Below are 12012 nucleotides of genomic sequence, written 5' to 3'. Positions count from 1 at the left end.
GCCACATAAAGCCATGATCCTGGGCACACTCTGCTGGCTAGGAAGGTATCAGAAAGGCCAACAGAATGCTCCTGGGGAATTTGTGTGGAAGAAGGGCAGTTTTATCAGCTTTGGAGCTGAGGCCTAGTTGACCAACCACATCTCCCAACAGAGAACACCTCACTTCATGAGCTCTGAGAATACTTGTTTTCCAAATTCAAGAATGTATCTCTTATAATGGGACTGACACAGTTTGCTTCCCCGAAAATGCCCTTTTCTCCAAGGCTCAGGGGCTGCAAAGATTTCCCACAGATTCGGAGAATTAGGGGCTAAAATCCAGCCCTCCCTCTGTTCACCAAATTGGGCTGCTGGGCCCAGAGGAGCACCCTTTTCTAATTCACACAAGGTACCTCATCCAGTAGCTAGGATCTGCTGCCCATCCTTGTCCACCTCTGTGGGCCTGGGCAACTAGCTTCTACCCATTGACACAACTCTCAGGGCTCTGGAGAGCCCCTTGAATAGACCACAGGGCATTGTTCATAGGGATCCCCTGAGACCATTTATTTATCTTATGGGACTCTCAAAAGCAGACAAGACCCCAGAAAGCCACCAATAAGTGTTCAGATAATAGACATCTTCATGATCCAAGTAAGTAGCTTAATTGAATGACCTGAGCAGATCTGTGGTACGAATACACTGTGGTGCTGTGTTGGTGGCCCTGTCTCCATTCTGTTTGCTCTAGAGCCAAAATTAACCATAACCTCTGAACTTGCTAATGCTCATGACCAATAATCACCTCCTCTAAGTAGGAATTAACTGAGAAGAGATTGGCAGTGATTCTTCTTTTGGATGTGTGATGAGAAGCTCAGAAATATCAAATGCACTGTTATTCTAACAGATGACAGCAAGAGGCAATTTCGAAACAAGCCTCTCATGTGAACCATTGGGCCTTGATGACACAAGAGTGGTTTTTTCCATTACTGACAAGAGCGAACCAGTGCGGGTAGAGGTGAATATTTTCTCGACAGCTGAGCTAGGTTTGACTTGAGTTTCAGAGAAATCGTCTCTCTGAGTCCATCCGTGTGTGCTGTGTCAGTTTTGTCAGAATTTCAGTGGCTCCAGTGGATCATTCAGGAAGAAATAATGTGCCCAGGACTTGGACTTTTCTTTTTCTCCTGCAGTTGACTAAGTGCCAGCTACCCCTGGCATGTGGTTTACCTCCAATAGGCAATTTCAGCCTCTTTGGGGTGGGGGATGGTCTCTGGCGGGGGAAAAGAATAAGGAAGAGAGGAAACCATAGGAATGAAGAAGGAAAAGTATTTGAAAACATGCTTGGATCTGAACAGAATTTTTGCAGTTCGAAGGCTACAGGGACCTGGGGGAGAGACTGACACAAATATGACGTCTATTTCCCTGGGTTCCTCAAGGCCAGAAGTTCCCAGAAGTTCCTCAGTCACTTCTAGATGCAAGTCCCATGGCATTTTCTCCCTGCTGCCCTCCAAAATCCCCTCGTGCTGAAGATTCTCTCCTACAGTCCTCATATTGTTTGGAAAAATACGTGTATCAGCTGCAGCTTAGCTGAAGAAGCAGAGCCACTGTGAGCGGTAGAGAAAGGGATTTCTCCCAGGAAACAGACCCGGCGCCTTGTGGGACACGTGGAGGAGCGGAGGTGGGCAGGGGAGCTGGATGATGGGAGAAGTTACCCAGCTGTAAGTCAGAAGCTCAGCACATCCAGCTGCCAAAGTGCAGAAGCTACCCTCCCAGAAGCCACCAGAAGCTGTTCCTACCTCGATGGTGCTGAAGAAAGGCCTGATGGGGGCTCCGGGCTGCCGTTGTTTGACAACGTTAGCAGTTGCGAAGATCTGGACTCAGAGCCCAGGGGAGTGAGGTACAGCTGGGACCTTCTGTCACCAAGCCCAGCCATGACAACCTGGGGAAAGTAACAGCCATGACTTCACACTCACCTTCCCCACCTTGTGCAAATCCCTCTCTTGGCCAAGTCTAACCCAGAGCCATAAGGGAAGGGCATCCGCGGAAGTGTGATTCCGGCTCGCCAAGTGAGCACACTACACACCACATGCCAGGCAGAGGAGCAGCGAATTCCCTGACAGAGCTCCTCCAGCAGCCAGGCCAGCCCCCCAGCCAGAGAAAGTGCGGGATGGATGGATCCTCAGGTTCAAAGTCTTTTTTTTTTTTTTTTAAGATTTATTTATTTATTTATTTGACAGAGAGAGATCACAGTAGACGGAGAGGCAGGCAGAGAGAGAGAGAGGGAAGCAGGCTCCCTGCTGAGCAGGGAGCCCGATGCGGGACTCGATCCCAGGACCCTGAGATCATGACCTGAGCTGAAGGCAGCGGCTTAACCCACTGAGCCACCCAGGTGCCCCAGATTCAAAGTCTTTAACTGATCGGAGCAGGTTTTCTCATGCTGGAGACTGGAACATGTGAGCAAGTGACTCCGACTTCTCCCACTAGCATGAAACAGAGAAAATCTTTCCATGGCGAAGATGAATTTAGACGGATCTTCGTTCTGAAACGAGGTAGGATGCATTAACAGCAGCATTCTGCTGCCACCAGAGTTAAAAAGAATCCTTTTCTGGGAAAGGCCCCAGCACATGCATATTTCAAAAGCCCTTTTAATACACTTATTCGAGGGGGAAATAACCTTAATGCAAACTGCGAAGATTCTACATGGTTAAAATGCACCAGTCCATTTATCAGTGGCATTTAGAATAGTTTCTTGGCAGAGAAAATATTTATTAGGATCCAATTTTTCTCCATCTGTGTTCTCCTCTTTAAAGAAAGTGCTGAGTCGTATATTAACACTTCAAGGTCTTGACTACTTTTTATCTTGAAAAAAAGCGAGAAAATGTTTGTCATTCCAGGAGCATAATCAGTTGAGCCGGCACACAATGACATAGTTAATTCACCAACGGAATTTGTTGCCATAGCTCCAGGGAGGGACCGGGTAGATTAAACAATGGCCTTTTTCACGAGGGCAACTTCCTCCACAACCTGCCTGTCCCCCGCGCCACAGGCCATCAGAGCGCCAGTCCAGAGCACAGCAGTTGTCAGTGAACAACAGCTCAGAGGGGACAAGTGGAGGCCTGTGGTAAATAAAGCAAGAACACCCAGCACCTTGGATCTCTGCTTATTCAATCACTGGGACGTGACTAGCTCCTCCGAGTGCATCTTCAAGCTAAACCTTCGGTCAAGTTCACCGGTGAATCCAGAGAAGGACAATTTCACCGTGTGACTCGAAAGAACTCCAAAACGAAGAGAGGACTCTAGAAAAAGAGAAAGGGGGGCAGGATCAGACATGGTGGGCCACCAGGAAAGCACCACGGAAGGGGACGCCGGGGACAGTGGCGCTCCCACATTCTGGCGCAAGGTAACAGTAACATACATGCTTTCTTAGTGATTTTTGCCTCTTTGAATATCAGAGTTGGTCCAAAAAGGGAAGTCCTATGTATCTGTGAGTGTAATGGTTCTGTGATAATTAAGAGTCACACTCGAAATGGAAATAGTATCCTCTCCATCTTAAGGTGATAAAAAAGAAAAATTGTGACTCATCTTTCTTTATCCCCTGACTTATGCAAGCTCCTTGGATAGAATTAGATGACAGAAACAGATTCTCTTTCTTAAAAAAAAAAAAAAAGTCAAATCAGTTTGAGAAAATGTAGGTGGTTCAAGGCAAAGAATGATGCTGTGGGAACCTGAGGGCATTGGAGAAGTGTTTTAACCAAGCGTTCATTACCCTATAAAATGAGAAATTTTCCTATTAGAAAAGTCACAAAATCCTGACACCTATTTCTGAATTTCTTGGAATGCAATTATCACGGAAGTGAGAGTACATATGGTCTTTTATTTGGGGGGCGGGAGGGTGCCCAGGGGAATGTGCATTTTAGTGGAGCCTTGTTAAATTAAATGAGTTCTAGATAGAAAAAGTTTAGGTGGTGGGATGAAATAGTGAGAAGGTTTCAGATGAAGTGAAGAAGACATTAGGGCCAGGGGAAGCTTCCTGGCAATGCTATGTTTCTGTCTCACCATAAAGCTGATTTCCCACCACACCCCTGAGAGTGGTTTCTTGGGTCTCAGGACATCAGCCGTGCTCTTTCGAGTTTCGGCACTGTATCAAAACCTCCCCATGCCCCTTCGAGTGCCTGTGGATAGCACCACATGCCTCACAATGTAGTCTGGGCCCACAGCCACCGGGCACTTGAACAAGCTGACTGGTAAACCATTTCCCCCAACTGGTCCCTTCCCCATTCATCTCAGTATTGTCTCTGATTTGGAAAAATGTATATGTTGAGGACTCTATGCCCCGTCACGTAGAATTAAGTCTGCAAGTAAATCGCACTGTTCTCCCATGCCTTTTGTGAATTGAAAAATAGGCAAAGTCTTCTCATCTCATGGGTCTCCCAAGAGCATCACTTACTATAACATGGCTGCAGTTTGGGGACATGTGGCTGCCTCAGTCAGTAGAACATGCGACTCTTGATCTCAGGGTTGTGAGTTCGAGTCCCACATTGGAGGTAGAGATTACTTACAAATGAAATCCTTAAAAAAAATAATGGCTACAATTTTCAGCCCTTAGTAGGTGTCATGCCCTGTGGTGAGTACTTTATGTACCTTATTTCATGTGATTACATCAACAAAAGTGCTTAAGCTCCTAACTACTTGCCTCTTCTGCTAATTTGTACCTGTGAAACGGACTGGGTTTATTTAATCTCCTTGGGAAATCAAGATGTTCATCGGAACAATAACAAAGAAGTGATTGCGCTGACATTTTTTTAAAAAGATTTTATTTATTTATTTGACAGAGAAAGAGACCACAAGTAGGTGGAGGCAGGCAGAAAGAGAGGGGGAAGCAGGCTCCCTGCTGAGCAGAGAGCCCAATGCGGGACTTGATCCCAGGACCCTGAGATCATGACCTGAGCCGAAGGCAGAGGCTTAACCCACTGAGCCACCCAGGCGCCCCTGCGCTGACATTTTAATCCCCCATTTTGTTTCTCAGTGTACTTTTGGTACACGAACTGACCTCAACTTCTATAAATTTAACTTTCTGATTTCCACTGCTTTTTTTATTAAGATTTTATTTGTTTATTTGGGAGAGAGAGACAGAGATAGCAAGAGTGAGCAGGGGCTGGAGGAGAGGGAGAAGCAGGCTCCCCACGGAGCAGGCAGCCAGACACAGGGCTCCATCCCAGGACCCTGGGATCATGACCGGAGCTGAAGGCAGACGCTCAACCAACGAGCCCCCCAGGCGCCCCTCCCACTGCTTTTGTGCACCATACACTGATACTCCCAAGCTAATGGTACTACTTACCAGCCAGTAGTTATAAACATTGTCATTAAATATTTTATCTGAACACAGAGGATAGTTATGAATTTAATAATATTTATGAGCTCCCTAGGAATGCAAACTCCCTTTATTTTTTATTTTTTTTAAAGATTTTATTTATTTATTTGACAGAGAGAGATCACAAGTAGGCAGAGAGGCAGGCAGAGAGAGAGGAGGAAGCAGGCTCCCTGCTGAGCGGAGAGCCCGATGCGGGACTTGATCCCAGGACCCTGAGATCATGACCTGAGCCGAAGGCAGCGGCTTAACCCACTGAGCCACCCAGGCGCCCACAAACTCCCTTTAAATGAGAGAGCTGGTTATTCATTTTCCACATGTTTAACTTTGGTACTTGATTGGCACTTATTGGAAATCGGAGAATGCCTGAATACATCTCAATTCCTCTTACTCCAAATCCTCTAAGGTAGCTATGATTTACATTTCATTTTCAAGTGAGAAAATTGAAGCTCACAAAAGTTAAGTAAAATGCCCAAGTTAGTAAGGGTACAGTACAGCTGGAATTCAGGGTCTTGGATTCCATTTTCACTTTTTCTTTAAGCCTGCACTGTCAAATAAGGTAGCCACTAATTGCTTATGGCCATTTAAATTTTAATTAGTTAAAATTAAATAAAATTTAAATTTTAGTTCTTCAGTGGTACAAGCCACGTTTGAAGTGCTCAATAGTCACACAGAACTCGTGGTTACCTCCTTTGAACAGCTAGAATATTACATCATTGCAGAAAGTTTTATTGGATAATGCTGTTTTAAGTTGTAATGTCTATTTTCTATATGTTGACACATGTACTCAAAACACATTGCAGTTCTAAGTAATAAGGATTTAATATTTTACAGTAAAATTTCATTCATTGGAAGTCTCCTCATTTGCATAGCACCAAGTTAACTTTGATCTGCAAATTAATAATATAGATAAGAGTCAAGGAGACATTAAATGCACTTCAGAGACCAAAGATTTTTAAGCACCATCAAATAACTCCAGAAGCACTCACTTAGATGCAAGCAATTGATATGATAATTACACATCGTTTTTATTTATTCATTAAAACAGGATCCCCTAAGGTGCCCTGGTAGGAAATAATATGGTTAGCCTAGTTCTTTATGGCAAACCTTCTGCTATTTCTAAATTCTATGTAAAATCATCTTATACTACTGATTTACCTTCCTCTCTTCCGTTGGGTCATTAAGGAAATTAGTAGCATAAAATACTATCACAATAAAAATTTTATGAGCTCAAGATCTAATTCTGAAACCCTTGCTTCTTCCCCTCTATCCCAGGATACCCTGGAAGGAGTGCTCCTGTGGGCCCCCATAAAACCTGGAACACAGGAGAGGTTCTATAAATATCTTTTGATTGGCTGACAGAGACAGTTCTTTCAAGATGTCACTCATTGGAGGGGCGCCTGGGTGGCTCAGTGGTTTAAGCCTCTGCCTTCGGCTCGGGTCATGATCTCAGGGTCCTGGGATCGAGCCCCACGTCGGGCTCTCTGCTCAGCAGGGAGCCTGCTTCCTCCTCTCTCTGCCTGCCTCTCTGCCTACTTGTGATCTCTCTCTGTCTATCAAAAAAAAAAAAAAGATGTCACTCATTGGAGGGAACCTCGATTTTCTATAGAGAATTCATGGATCAAAATGAAAACTCTCTCATTTCTTCTTTTCCCTTTACCAGTCTTCATTGCGAGATAAGGTCTTCCTATTTGAAAGGAAAGATAATTTCCAGGCATTGGGGGGGGGGGGCCGGACAGGAGCTCAGTGCACTCCTGCCTGAGGATCTGGAACTAAACCTGCCAACTCCTTCAGCAGGGAGAGCTGCCTTCCCAGGGCACCAGTCACCGCACAGGCCCATCAGTTCTTAAATACTATGTTGACCCTATTTGCCAGGTACTATCCTGGTTCTAGGTAATAGAATAAAAGAAGAGGACTTTGAGCTACTGAGAGAAGAATGACACCTGAATTTCTAAATCTTTAACAGAGGTGGATTCTTGCAGCTTGCTTGAAACGGTCATACCAAAGATGGGTTCCTTTTTAGTAAAGAACACAACTCATTTCCTCAATTTAGTGGTTAGCTTCAAAGAATATGATTTGTCACTGCCCTGTCTTCGGTGAGGAAGATCTCTAGTGTGTAAGCCATAAGCAAAGAAACAAAAAAAAAAAAATTGAAACAATATGAATGTAGATTGAACATTTAGTTTTTCTTTGGAGGGAATTAAACAATTTGGAACATTCCAGATTTCTGAAGATTAGATATCTGAGCATCTTTTAAAGGCACTAAGCCAAAGTATATTACGTTTTTACTTTTTGTTCCAAAACACAATTAGAACTTCTTTCCTCTCCTCCATCTGTAATTCCTTCCCTTTATAGCAACAGGCATGTTATTTGCACAACTTGCAGTTAACTCAACACAGTCTTTGCCTCCTTTGGAAACTATATGGTAGACTGACCCAAGGGTCGCCGGTCCTATTTACACCAATCAACAGATGTATGATCACTGCCATGGGCTGCTCTGCTGATAGTTCTCACCCTGGAAATTGATGAGTAATGCCCACGCCCCATGCTTGTTCCAACTGAATCTGGGGTTCTGGAGGACACTCATCTCTCCCTAAGCTATAGATGCCCACCCACTGTGGTCCTCTAAGCAAGCTTTGACTATTAGGCATCCTGGAAATCTTACAGCTCACCAAAATGGCTCAATTTTGCACACAAAAAGTTGCGTAGTGAGAGATGAAACCTGTGTCTGCTGAAACCTGAGGTTCTTCTAGTCTTCCCGGTACTGGAAACTATGGGAAGAAAAGGAATCTTACTGGTATCTCTTATTTTTGTCCTTTATTCTGAGAGAGTTGGAACTAGCTCTGACATGCCATCGAGCAAAGGATATATGAGAATGGGCATCCAATTAATCTTGCCCCATTCTTGCAATGAGACTTATAATGTGAAAACATATCCTTTATTTCAATCTCACCCAGGTATTAGAGCATTTCAATTTTTTTCAATTTTGATACTTTGTTTTTTAAGTACTCTCTATGCCCAACATGGGGCTTGAACTCATAACCCCGACATCAAAAGTCGCATGCTCTTCCAACTGCATTAGCCAGGCGCCTCTATAAGAGCACTGTAAAGCTTTCTTTGACTTTTCATGAACTAGAAATTTTCTCTCTCTTTCTCTCTCGCGTACGCACATACACATACACACAGATACACACATAGAAAGAGAAGAGAAAGGAAAGACAATGGAAAGTATGACTCAGGATGAAAAGAAAATAATAGCTGCTTCACATCTCTCCTCTTCGTTTCCATTAAGTCTTAAAAGTACAGAAGAATTTAAATGTTAATTTTTTTAAAGCAAAGATGATATGATTCGATTTTAATAGTACCATCATATTAATTTTAAAAAAATCAATCATTGGGCACCTGGGTGGCTCAGTCATTTAAGTGTCTGCCTTCAGCTCAGGTCATGATCCCAGGGTCCTGGGATTGAGCCCCCTCCATCGGGGTCCCTACTCAGCGGGGAGCCTGCTCCTCCCTCTCCCACTCCCCCTGCTCTCTCACTGTGTCTCTCTGTCAAATAAATAAATAAAAATCTTTTGAAAAATCAATCATTAAGTGCTTGCTCTACCTATATACCCCTGTTCTACATATTCTTGGAGAGTGCGGACATCCATCTTGGATGCACGGCTCCTGATGTACTGTTGATGCTTAGTAAATATTTGTTGAATGAGTGAAAGGAAGTTAAACCAGTGTTCATTCTGTATCCTTCTTGCCCAGAGAGAATCGTGAGTTTGTTCATCGAAGGGCAAGTCTAGGTTGTCCTGGAGAATGAACAAATTTCAACCCAGCCTCTGAGGCACGCATCATTGTGGGACCGATTTCATTGTAGACCGATTTCAACTTGACCCCAGCCTCTAAACTGCGTGGCTTTATCATTAACGCCTGTAACAGAGATGTAGCGATCACTCTTTACAGGACTCTCTACCCCAAATCCTGCCAGAATCCTAGGGTTGCTGTAGGTTTGTGATCTACGAAAGCCAGGTGGGATCGCTCAGCGATACCAGAGGGGGCAGACTCCCTCTCTACAGTTCTTCCGCAGTTTCCCCAGAGACGTGCAGAGCTGGATCAGCCTCCAAGAGAGATAGGAAAGACTCATCTACAAATCTGCCCCATGAATTCTTTTCCATGCGGCAACTATACCTTCCCTTAAGGTGGCAGTTGAAAGACTTTTTTGTAAGGAATTTTGTAAGGAATTGTAAGGAATTCAATACAAAAATGGAGAATGAATAAAAGAGCTTTGTAGGGTTTTTTCCATTATACAAGGTAGGAGAGTTATAATCTCCAGGAAGCACAATAGAAGTCTTCTTACCATTTACAGTGGGTACTAGTAGGTTAGTTAACTGAAAAGTAAAATGTTTCTAATAAAGAGTTGTTTGAAAAAATGGTTAATGCATGTGTTAAATATTTTGCTTAAACTTAAAATAGATATATTATTAATTGGCCAATCCTTTAATTAGACCACTGATTAAAGGTCTGTGGTGTCTTTTATTCATAAGGTGTACACATATGCAACAGCTATGATTTCTATTTTTGGTTTATTCTAAGTGAAGTGAAAACTCAAGATATTTTCAAAACATTGAGTATAGAATCCTAGATTTGGGGGGATTTTGTTCCCTATCTTTTACAGTTGTCTTCCCCTCACCTAATTCAACAGCAATTTTTATTTTTTATTTATTTTTTTTAAAGATTTTATTTATTTATTTGACAGAGAGAGATTACAAGTAGGCAGAGAGGCAGGCAGAGAGAGAGAGGAGGAAGCAGGCTCCCTGCTGAGCAGAGAGCCCGATGCGGGACTCGATCCCAGGACCCTGGGATCATGACCTGAGCTGAAGGCAGCGGCTTAACCCACTGAGCCACCCAGGCGCCCCAACAGCAATTTTTAAAAGCCACATGACTATTTATCTTTCCAAAACAATTTAATTGCTTAAAAATAACTTTTTTGCATCATTTTTATCAGTTTATATAACATTTAATTAAATTATATCATTGTAGTCACAATGGCATAGATAGGTTTGGGGAAAAGTTCAGTTAGTTCTTGGAAAATGTAAAACTCAACGATTCAGAACTAAAATACCCAGGCTTTCTCAAGAGTAACTTACCAGTAGACAGAGCACTCAGAGTGCTCTGAGGACCCTTAGGGAAAATGGAGAACCCTGTAGGTTGCTTAACTTAGAGGTTGTCTAAGGGAATCACTCCTGTTCCTCTCTAGACAGAAAAGGTTAAAAATAATAGTAACCAGAGCAGGAAGGACATCTTTTTTGTGTTTGTCTTCCACGCTTCAAGGGTCACTACATTATTTACTGAGCACCTCCTTTGTAATGAACACTCAGGAGATTCAAAGGGCCATTTCTTTTTTTTAAAGGTTTTATCTATTTGACAGAGAGAGAACACAAGCAGGGAGAGCAGGAGGCAGAGAGAGAGAGGGAGAAGCAGGATCCCTGCTGAGCAGGAAGCCTGATGCGAGGCTGAATTGCAGGACCCTGGGATGGTGACCTGAGCCGAAGGCAGATGCTTAACCCACTGAGCCACCCAAGAGCTATTCTTTTAAATATATAATCCACGTCATAAAGGGTATAATTCATTGTTGCTTTAGTACATTCACAGGGTTATACAACCTTCCACACAATTTAATTTTAAGATTTTCATCATCCCCCCCAAATTGTACTCATTAGCAGTCCCTCCCCAGACCCCTCAATACCCCCAGCACCAGGCAACTGCTAATCTACTTTCTCTTATGTGAATTTGCCTATTCCAGACATTTCACAGATGAGGAATCATACAATATGCGGTCTCTTGTGTCTGGCTTCTTTCACTTGGTTTATCTTTTCAAGGTTTATGTATGTTATAGTGTGTATCTGTATTTCATCCATTTTTACGGCCAAATAACATTCCATTGTATGGAGAGACCACTGTTTGTTTCTCCATTGATCAGGCAGTGACCATTTGGGTTGTTTCCACTTCTTGGTTAGTGTTAATAATGCTTATGACATTTGTGTACAAGATTTCTGTGAACATGTATTTCCTTTTTTTTAAAAAAGATTTGTTTACTTACTTGAGAGAGAGCACAGGTACATGAGCACAGTGGGGAGGGGCAGAGGGAGAGAGAAAATCTCAAGCAGACTCCCCGCTGAGCATGAAGCCTTATGTGGGGCTCGAACTCACAATGCTGACATCGAGACCTGAGTCGAAATCAAGAGTCAGATGCTTAACTGAACGTACCACCCAGGTGCCCTATGAAAATATGTTTTCAAATCTCTTAGACAAACACCTAGGTGTGGAATAGCTGGGTCAAATGGTAACTCCATTTTTAACTTTCTTAAAAAAGATTTAAACATTTTTTTATTGGAGAGAGAGAGAGAGAGAGAGGAGGGGCAGACAGAAAGACTATCTGAAGCAGGACTCCCCGCTGAGCATGGAGCTCAAACCCACGACCCAGAGGTCACAACCTGAGTCATAATCTCAAGGTGGATGCCTAACTGACTGAGTCACCCAGGCGCCCCTCTATTTTTAACTTTTTGAGGAACTGCCAAACTGTTTTCCAATGAGACAGTACTGAGTAACATTCCTACCAGCCATGTATGAAGGTTCCAGTTTCTCCACATCCCCACCAACACTCGTTATTTTCCATTTTCAAA

General features: G+C 43.3%; 1 protein-coding gene across 1 annotated transcript in view; it reads left to right on the top strand.

Moving 5' to 3' along the window:
• Positions 1–2964: 2964 nt before the first annotated feature.
• Positions 2965–12012, top strand: part of PCYT1B (phosphate cytidylyltransferase 1, choline, beta) — a 123705-nt gene continuing 114657 nt past the window's right edge. Inside the window, exon 1 of the mRNA XM_032330422.1 lies at positions 2965–3370. Coding sequence (XP_032186313.1) covers positions 3299–3370 — 72 coding nt within the window. The 5' untranslated portion in view covers positions 2965–3298. The remainder of the gene's footprint in view (positions 3371–12012) is intronic.

The sequence above is a fragment of the Mustela erminea genome, chromosome X (assembly GCF_009829155.1).
Source record: "Mustela erminea isolate mMusErm1 chromosome X, mMusErm1.Pri, whole genome shotgun sequence".
In the NCBI taxonomy this organism is placed as follows: domain Eukaryota; kingdom Metazoa; phylum Chordata; class Mammalia; order Carnivora; family Mustelidae; genus Mustela; species Mustela erminea.
This window is presented reverse-complemented; position numbering and strand designations above follow the sequence as displayed.